This window comes from Mus musculus, chromosome 16, assembly GCF_000001635.26.
Source record: "Mus musculus strain C57BL/6J chromosome 16, GRCm38.p6 C57BL/6J".
Classification (NCBI taxonomy): Eukaryota; Metazoa; Chordata; class Mammalia; order Rodentia; family Muridae; genus Mus; species Mus musculus.
Window position 1 is genome coordinate 87,697,736 of NC_000082.6, and position 22,471 is coordinate 87,720,206.

The 22,471-nt window shown below is 47.0% G+C and overlaps 1 protein-coding gene across 3 annotated transcripts in view; it reads left to right on the top strand.

The window, feature by feature from the left end:
- Nucleotides 1-1,218: 1,218 nt before the first annotated feature.
- The window catches only part of Bach1 (BTB and CNC homology 1, basic leucine zipper transcription factor 1), a 34,393-nt gene continuing 13,140 nt past the window's right edge, over nt 1,219-22,471 (top strand). The window contains exons 1-3 of one of the 3 annotated variants that reach the window (NM_007520.2): nt 1,219-1,321; nt 17,596-17,889; nt 21,072-22,415. In NM_007520.2, coding sequence (NP_031546.1) covers nt 17,656-17,889; nt 21,072-22,415 — 1,578 coding nt within the window. In that variant the 5' untranslated portion in view covers nt 1,219-1,321; nt 17,596-17,655. Of the gene's footprint in view, nt 1,322-16,394; nt 17,179-17,595; nt 17,890-21,071; nt 22,416-22,471 lie in introns of those variants that run through there. The other 2 variants (XM_030248939.1, XM_006522879.3) reach the window with 2 other exon arrangements.

The following is a 22,471-nucleotide window of genomic DNA, read 5'->3' on the forward strand; positions in this document are numbered from 1 at the left end:
AAAGCCAGCAACATTATTTCTTCCTACAAGTCCTCCCAGGGCTACTGGCCTCAGGGGTGGTAATTCCTTCCTCATTTTTAATCAGGTTGGCCAGCCCAGTCCTCTCTTTCTCCAGACTGATAAGCCCTGCCACGAGTGCATGCAGCTTTGCGTAAAGACACTGCCTTGAACAACAGCGAACATAATAAAAAATAGAAACGAACAATTGGATTAACACCCCAATAAGTAGCAGAGGATGAAAGCATGACCAGGACTTGAGGGAAGACGTCTGACATGACCAGACACGGATGCGTCCATGTTTCCTGGTAGTGCAGCGTAGAGGGACAACAGGAGGCTGCCAGACAGTACAATATTCCGGATATGAAGCCCAGTACAGCGTGCTTGCCCATTGGTGAATGCAGTCCGTCGTGGCTAGGCAGATAAGAGTGCAGCTTATATTCAGGCAAGTATGAAGGGCGCAAGAATAACTCTCAAAGCAGTATTGGCTGAGCACAAGGAGTAAAGGGATTTGATCGGGGAAGCATGCATATTAATGGGTTATAATGAGCAAAGCACACTCCAGGTTACCTGCCTTGCGGTTTTCGAGGAAGGGCCTCAAGGACACAAACAACTAGAAGGGAAGCTAGTGATCATTCAGAGGGGCAGCAGCCTCCCCCTCTCAGAATCTGCTCCTAAAAGTCCTGCGGAGCTTCAGACAGATGTTGACATACACCCTTTTCAGCAAGTTCAAACACCTGGTTTTTGTGCTCCTACAGGAAAGCAGCCCAGGAGCTTGGCCGAACTGAGCTTCCGAGGTTTGGGGGCGTGGGGCAGAAGACCTTATCTAATCTGTGTGTGGGGGGGGGGGAGGGGGGAGAGGGGCTGTGTGAACAAAAACCCTGGGGGCGTGGAGGCGTCAGCCTTTTTTTTTCCCTGCCTTCAGCAGGTGAGGAAGAGGTGGTCTTCCGTGACGTGTAACCTTGCCACCAAAGGCAGAGATAGGGCGACGCGGTTGGAGGCCTGGCGCTCAGCAATACAATCCACAACGTTACACGGAGCTCGCAGGAGGCGAAATAGAGAGGCTCTTACTAGCGGAGGGCGTGGCCTGGAACGGGGCGTGGCTCCAGGCAGGGCGTGGCCTGGAGCTCGGCAGGGCTTCAGCTACGGGGCGGGGCCCGGGGGCGGAACCGGGGGCGGGGCTTTAGCGCCCCGAGGCGCTGGCGGTGGTGGCGGAGAGGAACGGAGCGCAGGGGAGGAGACGGGCGGCTGTCCGCGCAGAGGGAGTGAGTCACCTGACCGCCGCTTGCCGCCTGCAGTCGGGCCGCGCCGCGTCTCGGCTCCGGTAAGTGGCTCGGGCGGTGCGCGGTGCCGTCCTTCCGTCCTTTCCGGGGGTCACCGGGGCTGGTGGCGGGCGGCCGCGCGGGCCTAGAAGGGGCGGCGGGCTGCGCGCTGTTTACGCGCTGCGCGGACTCTCTGGGCCGGCCGTGCCGGCGCCGCCCTGCACCGCGCTCCGCCGCGGGCCGCGTCCCGCTCCGCCTGCTGCGGGGGCAAGGCCGAGCGGGCCGGGGTTCCGGGACTACCGGGCGCTCCGCGCTTCCCTTTGTTGTTGCTTGGCGCACGTTTGTAATGTGGACTCGCACAGCATAGGCAGAGTGGGTCTCGATGTTAACGACACCAGCTTTTGTGTTCGTGTCCGGTAGGGCCAGGGCCAGCGCGTTTTCGATCTTCTCCGGGACTTTGGTGTCATTTAGTGGAATTGCGCCGATGGCTTTTATGTAGTGAGCTCTCTATGTTCAGCGTGCGCTGAGTCAAGGCAGACGTAGTAGTAATTCTGAAAGAACGCGTGTGGGAAAATCCTGCTCCCCAGACAGGCTTGGAAGAACAAAGACTTTTTTTTTTTTTTTCAGGATGCTGTTCTTTTTCCTTTTGGAGAATTGTAGAGTTGTGACTGCTAGCCTTGGAGGACGATGCCCCTGCTGGGTCTTTGTTTAGGCATTGAGCACTCCTCTCAGCTCACTGGGTTTGCAGGAAAGGCAGTTCAGAAAGATTAAAGGATGACCACTGTAGATTTTTGTTCGTGGCCGAGCTTTTGAGCTCTACAAATATTCAGAGAAATGGGAAGAGGTATGGGTTGGCCTATTCTTCCTGCTCTTGTGGTAGTGGTGCAAGCTCTGGGCTGGGCTTGAAGGCGCTTGCCACTTCTGGCTTTGGACATCGTAAGGGAGTCTAGAGGAAAAAAGGCTCCTGGTGAGTCATCTTGGAGTTGGGTAGCTTTGGAGGAGTGATCGCCTCTTGTTGTTTAACCGTCGGATCTGTCAAGTGGCTTCCCTTTGTTCGCTACGTTGGTTGGATAACAAGGTAGGGTGACTCTTTAAAAGAGTTTGTGTTGCTGAGTCATTCACCCCAGACTGAGAGGTAATTAGGAACAGCTGGTGCAGATACGCGCATCACATGCCTCCACTATAAAAGGCTGAGCTGCACACACGAGGGGTGGCTTCAGGAGGCCGGAGGGGGTCCAGCTGCGGGCTGTGTGTTTTGATCCAGGTAATCAGTGGCTGACGTGGTAGAGCGTGCTTAAGACGTGGCCAAGGAACACCGAGGTGGTGTTTAAACAGCAGCCTCGTGGCCTACTGCGGGAGACTCAATTTGTGCTGGAGGAAGCTGGATCTTTGAGATTTCAGATAGAAGTAAGGCAGTCAGCAGTATTATATCATTTCTTTCCCTTGCTGTCCTCGCTTTGCCTTTAGTATTTTGATGCAGAGTGGTGTATACATGCTTAAGTTATTCTTTATAATTTTTTTTTAAAATGAGGCCACAAAGGGGATTTCCTTTTAGGGCTTTTAGGTTTTCCTGCATAACTAGTTTCTGGGGTCAGGTGGTAAAGAATAGATAAGAGTCAGCGGGTCTTCTTGGGTCAAGGCTAAGAAGAGGGGTCTATGGATGTGTCTGTCTCTCTTGATTTTATGGATCTTGTGTAATTTCTTTTTGAAAAAAGAAAACACACACACACACACACACACACACAAACACACACACACACACCAGTCCTCGGTGCACTGTTTGGGAAAGGGAAAGTGTATGAAGAGAACTGGCTTCTTCTTCCCTTTGACTAAAAGAACGATGATTTTTAAAAACATGTATTTATTTTATTGTTTTGTGTTTGTATTTGTGCAGAGATCAGAGGACAGTTTGCATTTGTGGTTCTCTCCGTTAATCCTGTGGGTTCTGGGGCCTGGACCTCAGGCCGTCAAGCTTGGTGGCGAGTGCCTTTACCCTCTCAAGGGTTGCATGGGCCGCAAGAACGATACCAAATTATTATTGATGGTCATTCCTTTCAAACCTCTGTAGCAGGGGAGCGGTTGGTGTGCTGTTTTAGATTTAGGGTTATCAGTGTTGTCTCTTTCAGATGTTAGGAGATTTCAGGTAGATTACAGGATGCTTGATCTAACATGAAAATATCCACATCAGGAAGTTAAACGAGGAGGGTGACATCAATATTTGCATACTAGATAATGTGGTTATGCACACTTTATCCTTTTTTCTGTTGAGGAATATAAAATTTACTTTCCACTGCTATTGCCATCATTCCAAGTCTGCAACAGATTTCTGTGTGTGTTTAATTTCTGATCTTTTCCGAGAGCTGTAGTAATTTCAAAATATTCTTAGTATTTGACTTTCACTTCATATGTAGTTTTTATATTGTAAAGAATAAAAGATGGGAATTTCTTACTACATTCTTAAAGTGAGTGATAGAAATAAAAAAATTACATAGTTCTATTTTGATAACATTTTATTGGATTTGTAGGCAAGCCCCAAAGGTGGTTGGTTGAATGTGTGTAGTGATTAGAAGGTTTGATAATTTATACATTTGGAATGTAATATTCATAACAAAATCTTTTAAAATTTAAGGTAAAATTCTCTTACCCTTTGGAAGTTTGTGGGTCCCCCCTTTTTTTGTTTTTGTTTTGTTTTGTTTTTTTTTTTTTTTTTTTTTTTTTTTTTGAGACAGGGTTTCTCTGTATAGCCCTGGCTGTCCTGGAACTCACTTTGTAGACCAGGCTGGCCTCGAACTCAGAAATCCGCCTGCCTCTGCCTCCTGAGTGCTGGGATTAAAGGCGTGCGCCACCACGCCCGGCTAAGGGTTCCCCCTTTTTATATCCTTGTGATTATTGTTAAAACTGCATTTAAATAATCCTTGGGAAGTGGAATTCCTCAGTCAACCTCTTCTCTCTGTCTGTCTCTCTGTCTCTGTCTGTCTGTCTCTCTCTCTGTGTAGGTTTGAGGACACCCTGTGGGAATAGGTTCTCTCCCTCTACCACACATGGTTCTGGGCACTAAACTTTAGCCTTAGGTCGGGCAGCAGGCACCCTTACCTACTGAACCATTTCACTGACCCAGAAGGCACGGCTACTATTTGGTTCCACATCAGGGCCTGTCCTTTTGTAGCTCTGTACTGTGGTGGTGACTCTCATAAGAACAGCTGCAAAACTTGTTGAGATGACCAAGTGTCATTAGACTCTTCACAGGGAAGCTTGCTTTTGATGGCTGAGGGTTTTAACAGTCCCCTCCCTTCATTTTTCTAACTTTCTATTCGTGGGATAATTGTTTGAACCCTGAACCCCGAGTCTCTTCAGCCTGCAACATGAAGGGGATTACTTTAGGTGGTGGGATGGATTAAGACACATGGTGAAGCCGGGCGTGGTGGCGCACGCCTTTAATCCCAGCACTCAGGAGGCACCAGGCGGATTTCTGAGTTCGAGGCCAGCCTGGTCTACAAAGTGAGTTCCAGGACAGCCAGGACTATACAGAGAAACCCTGTCTCGAAAAACCAAAAAAAAAAAAAAAAGCTCTCAAAAAAAACAAAGAAAAAAAAAACTAAAAAAAAAAAAAAAGACACATGGGGAATTTAAGTGCTGTTTGCTAAAAGCTAGACAATTTGCAGAGAGAAACATTTCAAAACTGCAGGTAAAATACCGGTTTCCATCACTGCCAATCCACGGCTCCTGGCTTAGTAGTAGTACATGGCAGCGGCATCTAAAGTTGGGCTCTCTGGGGAGCCATATGCTTTGAGTGGGAGATATAGAACTGAATTGCTAAAGATCATGTTCTGGCAAAGTCATCATCTTCAGGCCTTGGGGTCAGCTCGTAACTTGTGTCTTGCTGTTTCGGATAGGGTTGATGGTGATGGCGATGGTGATGGTGGTGGTCTCTGTCATAGATTGCTGTGAGGATGAAGTGTGTGTTACTGTGAACCAAGTGGTCAGGACATAAATTGTTAGGTGTTATTTTCTGGTGTCCAGAGAGAAGAAGCAGGTTGGATGCTTGCTTCGGTCCTCCTGGGAGTTGAGCTAGCAGGTGAGCTGGAGGCTTGCCTTAGGGCAGGTGTTGCCACTAGAAATACAACTCAAGTGGACGCTGATGCTAAGTTGGTAGCAAGGTTTCAGGTTGGTGCTTATGGGTTCTCAGCCTTGGCAGAGCTATGGAACACCCCATTCTGCTGTTAGTTGTAACTGGTTTTTGAAGATGTAAAAAGTACTTTATTTCTGTCTGGATTCTGCTCGAATCCTAGGTGAGGATTCTCCCATCAGATTTAGCAGTCACTGCATCTGGCCACAACCTCCTCGCTGATTAGTGCTAGAGTGGACTGGCCTCTCAGTTCTACTTCCAGTTTATTTATGGGAGGCATGGATAGTACACATTTGCCCTCCAGCCGCATCCTGTACGCCCAGTGTGTCCTTTAGATCACAAGCCTGTGGAGGAGCTACCTATGACAGGGGCCCAAAGACAGGGGTGCATTTAGCTGCAGCTGTACCTGTGATGGTTCGTAATGCACAGCAAACACTAGGCTTCTCTCAGTTCAACCCCTGTGAGTGAGTTCCTGCTAGCGAGATTTGAATCCCCCCCCCCCCCCCCCCCCCCACGACATGCTCAATGTGCCCTGGCTGTTTGCTTACTAACCTGTCTACTGATTGCACAGCGATCCAGCATGGGCTAATTCTTAGTTCTGGTGCTCTGGGCTTTGAAAGTTGGCTGATTTTAGCTGTTTAGTGGAGACAGTGTTCTGTGTCCTTCTTGACTGGATACTGAGTTGACACCCTTAGAGGTTTTGAGTTTCTGTTTTCATACTCCATGATTATTGAGGAAGTGTCTGGGATTAGCTCATTCTTCCAGGTCTTCTCTTGAGATGGAGAAGAAGCTGATCCTGAAATGGATGTAGAGTGGATTGAGCAAATAGAGTTTGGAGCTGTTCCCCCATCTTGTACACCTAATGCCACATTGTGCTCAGAGCAGACCTTCTTTCTTCTTTCCACTTAGGACCTCAGAGTTCATTAAAAACTGCCCCAAGGCAAACCTGGGGAACAAAAAAACCAAAACAAAATAAAAAAACAAAAACAAAAACAAACCAGGGGCTGACAGAGTCCTTCCTGGGTGGTTAAGTAACTGCTGTTAGGGCACCTGGACTGCCCTGAAGCCTGCCAGCTGCAGGCTCTCTTCTTCACATTGGGAGACTTTGGAAATGTTCACAACGCATTGAAATTGTGTGCAAATTATATACTGTTAAAAGGAAGTTTAAATGCATTTTCTCAAAGCCCTAGGATATTCTTTGTTCAAAAGAATACTTTTGTAATAAAATAATTACCACTGGTTTCTGTCCGTCTTAGTGAGTGTTCTGTTGGCTGTGAAGAGACCCCACAGCCATACTGCTTTGATAAAGGAAAGCGCTTATCTGAGGCTTGCCTATGGTGCTGGAGAAACAGCTGAGACTTCTTCATCTGTATCCACGGGCAGCAGGAAGAGAGACAGAGACAGACGCTGGGACTGGCTTTGGCCTTTGAAATTCCAAAGCTCACCTCAGTGACATACTTGCTCCAGCAAGGTCATACCCCCTAATGCCAGTCAAGCACTGCCATTCCCAATGACCAAACATCCAAATCTATGAGCCTGTCTCTGGGAGCCACTCTTATCCATCCTAACATCCTATCTGATAAAGCTATTTCACCTTTTAAAAGTCTTTGGCACTTTTTAGGTGGGGTCAGTGACCCTGGACTGTCGCTTTCTCTTTCCTCCATGAGCCTGGATTCCATGCAGTTCCTTATGGCAGAGCCTTTTTCCAATGTTCTTTCTTAGCCTGGGCGTTAGCAGTGGGCTATGTTTGTAAGCTGTAGACTAAGCAGTTGAGTGAGGTTTCAGCCCTGTTCCCTCTTCCCCATTTGTCTGTTTTATTGAAGGAAGGTGCTTTTGACAGAGGTGAAGTCTTCAGCATGCACTGGAGTGCGTAGTGAGACCCACCCACCCTCCCACCCACCCCCCTGCTTATTGGTGCTTTCCTATGCTTAATATTCTCTCTCTCCCCAAAGATGCCAGCGTCCTTTAGATGTTGGCTCAATCAGTTCAGAGAGCTGATTACAAAATATAAAGCTATAAACATTTATTAATGTTTTAATACAGTTATTAGGCTGTAATTCCAGAGTAAGTGGTTCCTGGCCAGAACCGTAATTTTATGTGTAGATTTTATATTTAGCCACTAGTTTTGCAGTGAAAACTGATTACTGTGTTGGCACAGGTGTCATTTCCAAGGAACTGATGTTTATTTCCTGTACTTCCTGACCTGTCTTCTTGGCACAGCACACAGCTGTCTCCTGGGTAGGACCCATCTTTTAAATGGGAAGAATCAGCAAACAAACTTGTGTGTGTGTGTGTGTGTGTGTATGTATATATGTGTGCATATATATATATATATATATATATATATATATGTATATATATATTTTTTCCATTCTAGTAAAAGATTTTGTTGTTGGGAAGGGTTTTGCTGGTCTTGAACTCCACAACTACCCTGCCTCCACCTCTGGAATGTTAGAGTCATAGGTGTGCCTGGCTCAGCAGCAGGCGAAAAGCATGGTGCCCTGTTGGGTGGGCATCTTCTGACATGCCTTCAGTCTGAGCTGCCATTGAGAGAAACCAGCCTCCAGTTGATGCTAAGTCTGTGGCCGCTGTCAGTTTTTGATACTCTTTTGATTATATCTTTGTAGTAAAAGACTCCACACGAATGGATCAAGCTCTACTTCCTTTGAGTTTCTGTGAGGGGTGTTTTGTTCTGAGAGCTTGCCTTCGTCCCTGGTCTGGTTGGGTTCAGACCTCAAGTATCTGGGGCACCTTGGAGTAGACACTCGAGTCAGCTGACATGAAGCTGTTCTTGGTGGAAGGGCTCCGAGAGGACTGTGTCCCTCCACCCTCCCCATTGACAGCAGCAGCCATTCCTGGGGTTCAGGGTGGGTGAGGCGTGTTTCATTTGCTGATGCTTTGTTCCTGTCTCCCGTGCACGCTGCTGCACTTCCCAGACTCACACACAGATACACATGCGTGTGTGTAGATAGCAGGGCGGGTTGCTAAACTTATCTGAACACGTGTGACATCCTAGCTTGTTAGATGCTCGGTTAACACGTGCAATGTAGGAAACAGGTACTTACGGCTTCATAAGCCAGGAACGTCTCTAGATATTGGCAGAATTTTACAGAAGTTACAGCTTAATAGGCCAGCAGACTTCTGTCACAGCGTTGCCAGTTGTAGTAAAACGTAGCTAGGGAATCAGACTACGAGAAGCCCGACATTTGGGGAAGTCAGAGGAGCCTTAGTAAGATAGATGCTAAGCACATGGCTTGGTGGAGGATACTGCTTGCTGCGTTGGCAAATCCGAGACAGTCTCCAGAAGCTTAGCTGAGGATAAACATTGGAGATGCCGCCAGCCTCCGTCCTCCCAGGGAGGCAAGATAACTGACTCTGGCTCATTTATCTCAATGACTAAGTTTTCTGGAAGGAGAGATACCCCCACCCCTGCCATGGATGCCTCTTTATCAGTGTGTAAAAACTTTCCTTAAAAGTCTGATCAATGTTGATGCTATCACTTGCTTGTGTCCGGATCCCCCAAGCCAGGGTTCACATATGTCAGTGTCGAGGGAAATGCGTGGAACCTCTGATTGCCTTCAATGGCTGACATCTCTGTGTGACATCTCTGTGATGGCTAGGTGTCTTCCTCTGTCACCCCCCACCCCCCAATGGCATTTTGTGTTTCGTTGTGTTTCTTTTTGATTGATTGACGCACATCTCTCCTTGAATCTGGAGCTCACTCATTGGCTTGGCTGGCTGGTCAGCGCACCCCTGAGATGCGTTCGCCTGCACCTCCCTGTGTTTTCCCCACCCTTAGTGCTGGACTCACAAGTGTGGACTGCCACTGTGGGTGCTGGGGTCCCAGACTCTGATTCTCATGCTTGCAGAGCACGACTTTACCCTTGGCCACCTCCCTAGCGCCAAGCTACTTTTCAAAATCAAACTTCTTTGATAGTCATTGTGAGTGAGGCGTGTGCTTTAAAGTCACTGGGAGATTTTCCACAGGGTTGAGCTAATCCTTGTTAGTGAGTGCAGGAAACCCCATTGTGAAGATGGAAATGTCACTTGTCCCTTACTTTAATCGACTTTTAAAGTAAACATGAGCTGCATTTTAACTAGGGCATGCATTTTATGCTTATAGTTATTCTTTTTATTTATAAGGTGGTGTGCTTATAGCTGATAATTTGAATACAGAAGCAGAAGGAAGAACAAGAAAAAATTACCTTCCTATTTTGATTAATATCCTAGGAGTGTAGTGACAGACACCACCAGATATTGCTGCACATGTTAATTTGAGACGCTTGTTTGGCATATATATAATAATATGAGTCTATATCTGGGTATGTGCGTCTGAAGATTAAGACCGAAGTCAAGATTAAATCACAAACAAACAGGAGTATCTAGTGACCTTGAGTTTATTTTCTTTCTGTGGCTTTAGATAAGCCCGTGAAGGTGGTTTGTGGGAGACCAAGCTGAGGTGAGATGTGAAGACAGCCTAGGTTCTCTAAGATCTAGAGGCCTGCAGGCACAGGAGGGTCATCTTCTCTTCCTATTGCTGTGATAATCACCTTAGGGGAGAAAGCCTTTACCCTGGACCACAGGTCAAGTGTGTAGTCCATCCTGGCTGGGACATGGAGGTAGAGGAGCTTGCTGCTGGTCACAGCTCTTCCACAGTTAGGCAAAGGAGAGGTGAGTGCTTGCCGTGCCTGGACCATGCCGGCTCCTCTGTCCCCTGCTCTCAGTAAAGATGGGTCCGGACTCTCCCTCACAGGCTTGTCTAGAGGCTGACACCCCACCAGATGATGCTAGATTCTGTCAGGTTGATAATAGACAGCAGCCTGCCAGAGAGATAGGTTGGAAGTCCCTGGAGCATTGGGATCCTGGCAGCCCAGCGATCGATCGCAGGGAGGAGATGAAAGGGTGTTGAATGTTGCTGAGGAAACTGAGGAAACTGACAATCTGGCTTACAGAGGGGACTCACATGGAATTGCAGAGAGGGAAGTGGAGACAGTGTGAACTGCCCTTCCCGGGAAAGAAAAGTTGAGAATTCTAAGTATAAGTGTGTATTAGCCAGGGTTCTCTGTGGCACACCAAGAGAACTGCTGTATATTAAAAGAGTTAATTAGATTGGCTTAACCGATAGTGCCCGACTCTCTGCACTCTAAATGGGTGTGGGTGTGGGGCTGAGAACCAGAGCTGCACAGTCCACGAGAGGCCTGGGGGGGGGGGGAGGGTCCTCAAGAGCCACCGGCTTTCACTCCATGTTGGAAGGCTGAAGACTGGGTTCGGATATCTTCCATGGATGGCTGCAGTGTAGACCGTGATAGTGGTCAGAGCAGCTGGGAAATGACCTCTCCAGCAAGACTCAAAAACAAGCAGGCAAAGATGGAGAGCTTTTCTTACTGGGCTTCCTCAGTTTGGGCTGCTGCTAGACCAGCAGTTCTCATTCTGTGGGTCCTGACCCCCACAGAGTCACCCATCAGATATTTCCATTGCGATTCATAACAGCAAAAATAGTTATGAAGTAGTTACAAAACAGTTTTATGGTCTGGGGTCGCCACAACATGAGGGTATTTAAGGTTCTCAGCACCAGTAAGGTGAAGTCCGGCAGCAGGCTGTGCTGCCCACAGAAGGAAGAGCCCTCAGGCTGTGCTGCCCCCGGGAGGATGAGTCCTCACAGGTGTGCTCATGCTTGCCAGGCTGACCTTGCTAACCATCACACAGGGGATGGCAGGCATGGTCGAGAATTTAGAGGGACCTTTGCTATGCTTGGTTTGGTGATAGGAATTCTGTGTAGTCACTCCACCACCCCCACTCCTCTACTGTATTTTCCCACCTTCTCTTAATTCCTGATTTGGTCAAAATCTAAGATTTTAGTTTAAAATGGATTTTTCTCTTTTGGATGCCTTTCCTATTTGAGAAATCTTTAGAGGTTTTACTCAAAGCCAGATTACCAGCAATTTATACTTAACTGAATCTGACTGGCTTTTGTCACAATTTCTGTGAATGCCTTTCAGTTTGCTGTTAGTGTAATCAATATGATGTTGTTTGGAGTGTGAAAAGGTAGAGGGAACAGCCTGGTTCACTGCATCCTAACTGCGGAGACGTGGTATTTAGTCAGATCTGGCGTTGAACGTTTTGGAGACCACCTCTGTGTCTGTAGGATGTTTGTGTATCAGTCTGAGACTGGTTGACTTCCTGTCTGCCTCTTCCCTCCCCTTATACTTGTGTTGATTTTGTTTCTCCTGTTAAGAGCCTGCCTCACTCAATTCTAAATAGTTTTTATTGTATGCTTGGCCGCCTTAAGATAGGACAGGATCTTTTGAACCCTGCATTGTAGTAACTAAAGCTGTGCCACATGGGAGGTGAGCTGTGGAAGTCCCTGGTAAGGGACTGTGGCAGGTCCTCTACTGTCACATGACCAGTCACTGCACCAAGGGAAGAAATGGAGAGGAAGGAAGGAAGGAAGTAAAACCCTGTGCTTTTAGAAGGTGTGATGTGCATGTTAAACAAGAATTTACAAGGAAGCTGCCACAATCAATGAGTTAGTTAAGGTTGAAGGGTTCTGGTTCATATCTCAGAAATACGTTGCAATTATGTAGTAAACTTGGACAGTTAAGCTCAAGAGCTCAAATATATTCACAGTGCTACAGAAACCACAAAATGTATAGGAATAAATTCCATAGAAGATGCACAAACCACCTCTTCTCTAGACATCATCATAACATTAAGAGACATTGAAGAAGTCCTTAAACATGGAGAGGCAAGCCATATTTGTGAGCCGGAGAACTCTATCTGTTAGCTATTTTCTCTAAATTAACGGATAGTTTTATTGCAACTATAATCACAGTTCTAGCTCTTCCAACTCAAAGATAATAAAGAAAAGTCTAGGAAGAATTAAATGTATTTCACACAAGGAGATAAGGAATTGGCCAACAGGCACATGCACGATAGTCAATATTAATGACCATGAGGTAGGCACACAAAACCCCAGAACTACTGTGCACACCATGATAGCCAAGACTAGAGGGCAGCACGTGTCGGGTCGGAGCTGCCGCGGGGCCACTGGCACTGCCATGCTGGTAGCAGAATGAAGGGATTTCGTCATCTGTGAGGCCATCGCATGAGTGCTAAAGGGAGTGCACCTCCCAGATCACTCAGCCCTTGCGTGTATCCAGGCAGTGTCTAATAAAGCTTTATTAGCATCCCAAGCTGAGGCCAAGTCCCTTATCTATCTCTATCACCAATTAAATGGATGAACAAATTGTTGCATTCTTGCATAATGAAATATTTGCCAACAACAACCAGAAAGAAATGTCAGATGTTCTTAGTATTAGTGTGTGGTAAAGTCATTGAGATGAGTGAAAGAAATTGGAAATCGAGTACGGGACACAACCCGTTTGCATATCGGAAGGAAGACTCATGTTGATGTACAGTGATAGTGACAGGTAGCAGGGCATTGGGGAGGCAACGCTGAGTCCTGAGGAGTAGCAGAACCCACACACCTTGATGAGGGTTTCATGGGTATTTACTTTCTTCCAGGCTTCTCTGACAGTTCCAGCTCCTTGCTTTTAAGCCTAACTTTGTTTTAAAATTTCAAATATGACATTTAGTCCTGTAAATGTATAGTCAGTCAAAGAATGGTGTCCAAGAATGGTGGCGTTCATGTTAGATTCCAGCAATGGGAGGTGGAGGCAGGCGGTTCAAGGCCAGCCTAGTCTACAGAGTGAGTTCCTGGACAGCCAGAGCTATATATAACCCCGTCTCAAAAAAATCCAAAAACTAAATCAAAACAAAAGCCAGGAAAACAAACTGAACCAACACGCATTACTTACCTATGTGATTGTTCAGAGTGGGAAGAGGGAGAAGCCCGGCCGACTCAAGCTGCATGTCATGCGGCCCGTTTCTCGGTGTCTTTGTATGCTTTTAGAAAATTCCTGGACCATTTAAGCATGAGGAGGTGGTGGGGAGGGGAGAGGAGATGCTACAGAGGGCAGGGGTAGAAACTAGGGGCAAGAGGGGTGGCGGGCAGGGAGCGCAGTGAGGCAGGACCAATTAGAACACTGTTTGAAAATGCTGCGTGAAGCTCATTGCTTTGTATGCCGACTTAAAAATGTCATTTTAGAAAGTTCTTCTAGCTGTAGAACATTTTAACCCAGCTCTCCGGGGACTTCCTGACCTACCAGCTTTCAAACACACCCCTTTGGACTATGCTGATGGCCTCTGCTTTGCTCTGTTCATTTGGGCTTTAAAAAATATTTCTTTTTTTCTCTTTTCCTTTTTATTTTAATTTTTTATTAGGTATTTTCCTCATTTACATTTCTAATGCTATCCCAAAAGTCCCCCATACCCACCCCCCCACTCCCCTACCCACCCACTCCCCCTTTTTGGCCCTGGCGTTCCCCTGTACTGGGGCATATAAAGTTTGCAAACTCCAATGGGCCTCTCTTTCCAGTGATGGCCGACTAGGCCATCTTTTGATACATATGCAGCTAGAGTCAAGCGCTCCCGGGCACTGGTTAGTTCATAATGTTGTTGCACCTACAGGGTTGCAGATCTCTTTAGCTCCTTGGATACTTTCTCTAGCTCATCCATTGGGGGCCCTGTGATCCATCCAATAGCTGACTGCGAGCATCCACTTCTGTGTTTGCTAGGCCCTGGCCTAGTCTCACAAGAGACAGCTACATCTGGGTCCTTTCAGCAAAATCTTGCTAGTGTATGCAATGGTGTTAAAAAATATTTCTTGTCATGTCCTGCTTTAGGCTTCCTTAAGGCCTCAAGTCTTATGGTTTTGGGAAGATGTTGCTGGTTTATATTTCCACAAAGTTTGATGTTAAAGTTTTTTGAAAACTCAAGAATGATAATTAAGAAAATACATAATGTTGAGGATTCTTTTCTGTGGGCAGCCTCATCTAAATTTTTAACATTTTAAAGAAAAATACCCCCACAAGTCAAAGGAGTAAATGTGCATGTACCATAATGTGTCAACTGTCTGTCATTTACTAGAAAAAGTTATGCAAGGCCAACTACCAAAGTTCAGAACACTCACATCTGGGTAGCTTGGTGTGTAATACAGGAACTGACTTGGCGAGTTAGAAGTTTATCAAGGATCAAGGTATGGGGGCAGGGGCTTGCCACCAAAAGCCATGCATTCCAGTTAGGTGGACATGAAGTCACGGCAGCTGATGAGGGCAGCAGAGGGGAGAAGCATCAAGGAGAAGAACCTTCTAGAAAGGAGAGGAAGTCAGGTTCAGAAGGCTGGATCAGCTGCAGATCCAGGCACGGCTTTCACGGAAAAGCCATGTTGAATGTCCTATGTATCATCTCTGATGTCCATTGGTCAATGTCTATCTAGACAGATGCATATTCGTGTGTGTACACATAACTCGCACACGCATGCATGCGATTGGCAAAATCCTTTTGACAATCTTTCTTTCTCATTAAATAGTATGGTTAAATGCGAAATGGCCAGCTTTTACTTCAGAACTTGCTGTAATGCCTGTTGAGTATCTTGTGTGACTTGCTGACTCTCTTTGTAGCAATTCCCTTGTTCTAGAACTTGAACTACAGCTGCTGCCTTGTTTATTTACCCTGGATCCTCCCTCTTGTTTTGAGCATCTTGGTCGAGTTCTTGAATGTGCTTGTTTTTCATTTGTATTCTCCACATGCGTAGAGTGTTGGTGCAGGTAGCCGTTGTAAAAAGAACTTGTGTCGTTGTTCAGTGAAGACAGAAGATTTGGACTACGGGTGGTCTTGTTTATGCGGACACAACACACATCATTGTCTTGGGATTTGTGTGGCAGATAGTTCTTCCCACACTTGCAGCCTTGTTGTCATACACCTAGCCTTGCCATCTTAGGTCACCTTACGTTGAGGTTTTTTCTTTATCTGAAGTGTTATTACATCGTGATGAGTGAGAGCCCCGTGCCTTATTTTCCGGTGTCATTTTGAAAGTGAAAACACCAACCAAACGAGCTGCATTAAAATGTATCCTGTGCACGGTGAGTAGAGAGCAGACCTCGACAGCTGAGGTTCAGGAAGCTTTGGACTGCATGCTCATCCTTTGTCAGCTTCAGGGAGTGAGTCAGCAGTTCCCTCTGCACACCCTTGCCTTGACTGGGGCGGTGGCTCAGTTCTGAGAATACAGAACTAGTCCGGCGTAGTGAGTCCAGGTTTGCCTTTAATAAGTCAACAGTTACAGCTGTGGGTGCCTGGAGTGCTGCCCTGTGCTTTTAGGTTCAAGAAGTGGTAGAAAGTTCCTGGTGGGTGTTGAAAGGAACCTTTCACGGCCGTTACATAGTTAAGGTATTAGGTGGAAATGATTACTGACGCTCAGTCCCAACACCCCTAGGTCCTGCCCCTCAGAAATGAGGGCGGATGCTGAGGTGTCACTGGTGCCGCAAGTCACTGGAGTGGTGGTGTTTACAGTGGCGGCCCTTTCTCCTCAGCCACTTGTCCAGGGTTGTAGCTCCACGAGGTGTGAGCAGGGCTCCTGAGGGCTTTTGGTGGATCTGGAAAAGCCATCTAAGCACCTCGCTTTGTGAGCCCTGATCAGTGCATTTCCAGTCACCGATAGCTACCTGCAGTGTTTGGATTTGGATTGTATTACATGATCTGGGATTGTATTAAAATGTCAAGTCATTCATTTAGCAGCAGATGTCTCTAACTGGGCAAGTGCTGTGTACGTGGATTGTGGCAGAACACAGTCTAGACAGACGTGTGACATCTAGGCCAAACTTAAAGGTCTTGGAGTCAGCTGGCTGAAGCCATCCGAGAGGCAGAAGATGCCAGTGTACCTGAAGCCAGAGTTACAGGCGGTTGTGAGCCGCCCAGAGTTGGGTGCTAGGATCCAGACTCCTGCCCTTCTCAACAGCAAGAAACCTAACCCCGAGCCGTCTCTCTAGTGCCTGGGGTTATTTTGTAAAAGGTCGAAAATGTCAAGAGTACTTTGTATGGCGTAAGAGTTAAGTGCTGATGTGTGATTTTTTATTTATTTATTTTTTTTATTTTTTAATTTTGTGTAACTACACTGGTACCTGTGTAAGCTTGGGAGCCGTGTAGGAGAAAAAGTATGTGTACAAACAGGGCTTGACGTTGGCTTGGGTTAGAGCTGGAGAGAAGGGTAAGAGGCGGGGCGCCAGGACTCAGCACAGAATTGTATAATTGTGTATGTGTACCTGCCTGAGAAAAGTGAGGGGTGTGTCACAGAGCATGGGAGCACTCAGATCCTGAGTGGGCCAACACTTGGCCCACCAGGAGAGAGCCTGGCCTTCTTAGTGGGTCCTCATGGTGTTCCTGTTACTTCCTGATGCTACCCGCTCACTGCTCCTGCTGGGGTCACTTGGGATCCAAACAACCTGAGGGAGAACAGCATCCTTTAGACTTTATTACAGTTTTCTTGTGTGGCTCAGGGGTATGTGTCTCAGAAGTCATGTCAGGGATAATAAACACGCATGATTGTATTTTGTATTTGGGTTGCCGCCTCCTGTGAGTGCTAGTATTGTGTGCTGTGATCTCCTGATCTCCAATGTTTGGAAGCCACTTTATGTCCAAATACATTGTGACGACTTTCTCTTACATTGTAACATTTCGAGGAAGCCAAGGCTTTCTGTGCATCAGAGACCATGTTCTCGGTGATGTCATGGCTTTGCCTGACTTTGGCCTTCCAGAGTGCTGTGTGTAGACTTGACTTGTAAGGTGTGTCCTGACACATAGGAGCCGCTTTCTTGTGCTGGTGAACCAACGTCGTCACTTTGTGCTGGTTGGAGTCGATGGATGGAAGGCACAAGGAAAACCTAATCTCTCCTTGATGTGGGTGAATGGGACATGGTGGGGGGGGGGCTGCCCCACCCAAATGTGACCTTCCCACCCTGGTCACATTGGTAGACTCTTGAAATAGCAGACGGGATTCTGACTGAAGGTTCTGGCAGCCCTTTGCCGGATCAAACCTGTCCTCAGTGTGGACTGTCCTTCCTTTGAGACATCCAGGCCATCCCAGCCTCAGAAAGTTTTTGCACTTTCTCAGATTCTTGCCTTTAAGGTAGAGCTGCTATCTGTCGTCAGCCCGCTTTACTTGAAGCTTGTTGAATGAATCTAGATTGTCCCTTTGAGACTTAGGTTTCCCTGTGTCAGAGACAAGTACATACCTTACTCTATACTCACAGTTTGTCGTCTAAAGCCCAGTTCCCACGGGATTTGCTAAGTGACATCTTCCATGTGTGTTTGCAGGTCGATGACAGTGAGAAGCATGCTTTCCACTGCTCTCCCTGGTCCCAGTTGCCACCCAGGATGTCTGTGAGTGAGAGTGCGGTATTTGCCTACGAGTCCTCTGTGCATAGCACCAACGTCTTGCTCAGCCTCAATGACCAGCGGAAGAAGGATGTCCTGTGTGATGTGACTGTCCTGGTGGAGGGCCAGCGGTTCCGAGCCCACCGCTCGGTGCTGGCTGCGTGCAGCAGCTACTTCCACTCGAGAATCGTAGGCCAGACTGACGCAGAGCTCACCGTCACACTGCCTGAAGAGGTGAGGGGCCACGGTGGTGGCCACTACAACCTGCTGTTACCTAGCTCCCTCCTGGTTATAAACTGAGACAAGCCCTAGTCTCCCGAGGAGGTGGGCATCCCGGGGAACCTTCTAGCTTTGGTTGTAGGACTATTTACACGTAAGATTATCACTTTGGCTATTAACACTTGTTGAACAGTGGAATATTTTGATGCAATACCTACATCTTAGTCCACCTACAGGAGTTATAAGCACCTGGAGAGGTTCTGGCTTAGGGAGTGCTGGCTGTGTGATTGAAGGTCAGCACACCGGTTCAGGACGTGTGCGCTCTCTCTCCTGAGACATCTCCCATGAGAACAGGCGCTCCGGAAGTGGGTGTCTCCTTGTTTTCTTTTTCTTTTTCCTTAACCTTGTCTGTGCTTCAGGGTGAAAGAAGTGATATGTTGCCTTGGCCAGTGCGATGGCTTAGCAGGTCAAGGCACTCGCTACCAAGCTGTCGTGTCGGCCTGGGTTTAATTTCCTGGACCCACATGGTGGGAGGAGAGGGGCGAACCCTGCGAATGGTCCTCTGACCTCCATGCACGCTGGCATATACTCTTCCACATCCCCCTCCCAATAAAGAAAGGTTAAAAATAACAAGTCATTTGTTGTCTTACTGTGGAGTCCTGTTTTACACACGTATGTCCGTCCTGCCGGTGTAACTCAAGCTTATAAATATTATTGTCTCTGCCATTGTCCTAGCTTCAGGGGGCTTGTCTGAGGTGGGGGAGGGCTGCCTGCACTATGCTTCCTGGCTCTGTTTACTGGCATGTGTGCTTTGGCAGTCACTGCCATTAGCGTATTTTGACAGTGGACACAGTTGTAAGGGGAGGAAGAGGAGGAAGTGTGTAGGACGAGTTGTCTATGACGTATCATGCAGACGTTCCCCGTTGGGCATAATTGGATGACCTCCAAACTAACCCGCAGGCAGGGGAGCTTGTCCTGGTGCTGCATCTGTGCGGCTCTGGCTGTAGTGTTGAGGTGTGAGTCAGGGGTGCCTTAGCATTGCTTTTACAAAGGGACACGAGTCACAGTCAGAGTCTTCCTACAGGTCATACTTCCGGCTCTTTAAGGAGGTTCTACAGGGAGAGCAAAGTTTGTGTAATGGATTTTTGAGAGAAGGTGTATATATTTATATACATGGGTATGTATAATGTGTATATTTGGATGTTTCACATTCATTCTGACAAAGTATGTCACATGTTTTCAAATATTTTAATTGTTTCATCACAGTGACAGATTGCAAAGACTGCATATACTATTTAATAGTTTAGCATATTTTGGAAAATCCTTACGGAAATTCTTATTAGGATTATTATAAATCCGGTGCAGTTGCAAAGAGTAATTCAGAGTTTCCTCTTAGTCTTTGCTCCGTGTTCTATGGCTAACATGTTGGAAAAGTAATTATGTTCCCACAGGAATGTTGCTGTGGACACAGTACATGCCTGGCAGTCAGACGTCTGTCCTGTGTCTGTCCTGCATTCATTAGGTTCTGTAGAGTGAGCTCTGGGACAGCCAGTTAGGATCTAGAGTAGTTGAGCACCCAAGTGGGTGTGTACTCCTTACACTAATTCCTCCCCACGCCTGGCCCGGGATTCCTTTCCCCCTTCTGGCTTTAGATGCTGGCAGGCACGGATCTGTCCTCCTCTTGTGAAGTTTGACCCTTTCCCAGCGGGTGTGTAGGTGGGACTGTGCAGTGTTATGTGCCCCTCTTGGCTTGCCTGTCCTCACTTAGGGTCCTTCCCTTGATATTATCCAAGTTTCATGTGTCAACAGCTCATTCTGTGTTGCTGATAAGTATAGTACACTAGTTATGTCTTAATTCCTCTTTTTAGACCCTTTTACACATTGAAGGAACTTAGTTTCAGTTTTTATCTGCTACAGATAAAAGTTGGTATAGGATTTTTTTTGGTCAAGGTCTCATTTATTAGGGCTAAAGAACTAGAAGTGAATTTCTGGTCATATAAGGAGGTTGCATATTTAGATTCATAAGAAATGATCAAATGACTGAAATGGGTGTCCATTGGACATTCCCACGAGCATTGGGGATGATCCATTTTTTTCTTCTTAAAGAATTTGGTGGTATGTGTTTTATTGTAGCTGTTCCTAGCTAAATGCTGTAAGGTTAGCATGTTTTAGCAAGTCTTAGTATTTTGGGGCAGTTTGATAGTAACTCAAAAAAGTTCTAGAGTAATTTACATATTTAACTGTGAGGGTGAGTGTTTCTGTTGTTTTCAGGCTCTTTCCACCCCAGCTTGGTACATGCCGACTCAGTATAAAGGCACAGATATCTGCATAGCAAGGGTTCTGCTGCTCGGGGCCTGGAGAGGGAGTTCTAGAACCTTAGCACTCTGGATCATTAAAAAAGTTACTATTGGATATATTTGGCATAAGACAGTACTTCCTTTTTTTTTTAAAGATTTGTTTTATTTTTATTATTTTTTTAGCTATATGTTTATGTGCATACGTGTGTCTGTCTGTATGATGGGCATGCAGGTGCCAGCGCAGGCAGCCAGTCTCCCAGAGGAGGAGTTAGAGCCCTAGTGAGTCTTTCTATGTGGGGGCTGGAATCAAACTCAGACGTTAAGAGCTGCTAGTGCCTGTGATCTCTGAGCTGTCTCTCCAGCAGCTCTTTTAATTCTTAAAAGTTCTCCTCTACAGTTCATTCTTGTTCACAAGATGAATTGTTTCGACACGGAGGAATCATGGTAGTGTCTTAAGGAGTAACATGTATGGATGGAATATTACAAGGTTGGAGGCTTAGTCCTGTTGAGTAGGGCTTGTACTCTGCTTAACCTGGTGCCCCTTAGTTTTGCATTTCCTAGAGCAGTGAGCGGCTCTCAGCCTTCCTGATGCTGTGACCCTTTAATACAGTTCCTCCCGCTGTGGTGACCCCAACCATGAAACTGTTTTTGTTGCTACTTCATAACTGTATGTAATCTTGCTACTTTTATGAATTGTAAGTGTCTGATAGGCAGGATATCTGATATGTGACCCCTGTGAAAAGGTCGTTCGATGTCCTAGAGGGCTATCTCTTCTAACAGAATTAAAGTGCCTATCGTTTGGTGATCTCAGATCAGTTTGCCCTTTCCTTGTTGCTCTTCTGTCTCCCCGACCAGACAGCTGCTGAGCCGTGTGTTGATTTTTATCTTGTGTATTAACAGGTAACGGTTAAAGGATTTGAACCTTTAATTCAGTTTGCCTACACTGCCAAACTCATTTTAAGTAAAGACAATGTTGACGAAGTGTGCAGGTGTGTGGAGTTTCTAAGCGTACACAATATCGAGGAATCCTGCTTCCAGTTTCTCAAGTTTAAGTTTTTGGACTCCACTTCAGAGCAGCAGGAATGCGCAAGAAAAAAATGCTTCTCCTCACACTGTCAGAAAGCAGATTTTAAATTTTCATTTTCAGAACAGAAAGATCTCGAAATCGATGAAGCAGATGAATTCTTGGAAAAGAAACGTGTTCAGACGCCTCAGTGTGACTCCCGCAGGTGTCAGGGCAGTGTAAAAGCATCCCCCCCTCTCCAGGACAGTGTCAGTCAGGCGTGCCAGTCCCTGTGCACGGACAAGGATGGAGCCCTGGCATTGCCATCTCTATGCCCCAAATACAGAAAGTTCCAGAAAGCGTTTGGAACTGACAAGATCCGAACTCTAGAATCCGGTGTCAGAGATGTCCACACTGCCTCTGTCCAGCCAAATGAGACCTCTGAACTTGAGTGTTTTGGGGGAGCGCAGGGCTGTGCAGATTTACACGTGATTTTAAAATGTGAAGGAATGAAGGCAGCCATGGAGAGTGAAGACACAGAGGGCCAGGATCCCTCCCCTCAGTGCCCTGCAGAGCAGCCCCAAGGGACACCCTTGCCTCAGGATTCTGCAGGACCTCACGGGCTCTACTCCTTGTCAGCCTTACACACATATGAGCAGTCAGGTGACGTGGCCTTTGCTGGGGTGCAGAGTAAAACCGTGAAGACAGAAAAGCCTCTGTCGAGGCCAGATGCCCAGGACGAGAAGCCATCGGAAAATCAGGATTTATATCTGAAGTCTAGCATGGGCCCTAAAGAAGACAGCAGCAGCCTTGCATCTGAGGATCGGAGTAGTGTGGAGCGAGAGGTGGCAGAGCACCTGGCCAAAGGCTTCTGGAGTGACATTTGCAGCACGGACTCGCCTTGCCAAATGCAGTTGTCGCCCACTGTGGCCAAAGACGGCCCAGAACAGGGCTACTCGCAAAGGCGATCTGAGTGTCCCTGGTTGGGTATCAGGATCAGTGAGAGCCCCGAGCCAGGCCAGCGGACTTTCACAACTCTCAGTTCCGTCAACTGCCCTTTTATCAGTACTCTGAGTTCCGAAGGCTGCTCAAGCAACTTGGAAATTGGAAACTACGATTATGTCTCGGAGCCTCAGCAGGAGCCTTGCCCGTATGCTTGTGTGATTAGCCTGGGAGATGACTCTGAGACGGACACGGAAGGTGACAGCGAGTCCTGTTCTGCCAGGGAGCAGGACTGTGAGGTAAGTGGACGTGTGCGCTCACTGTTCACACAGCCCGTTCATGGGAGATGCAGGGG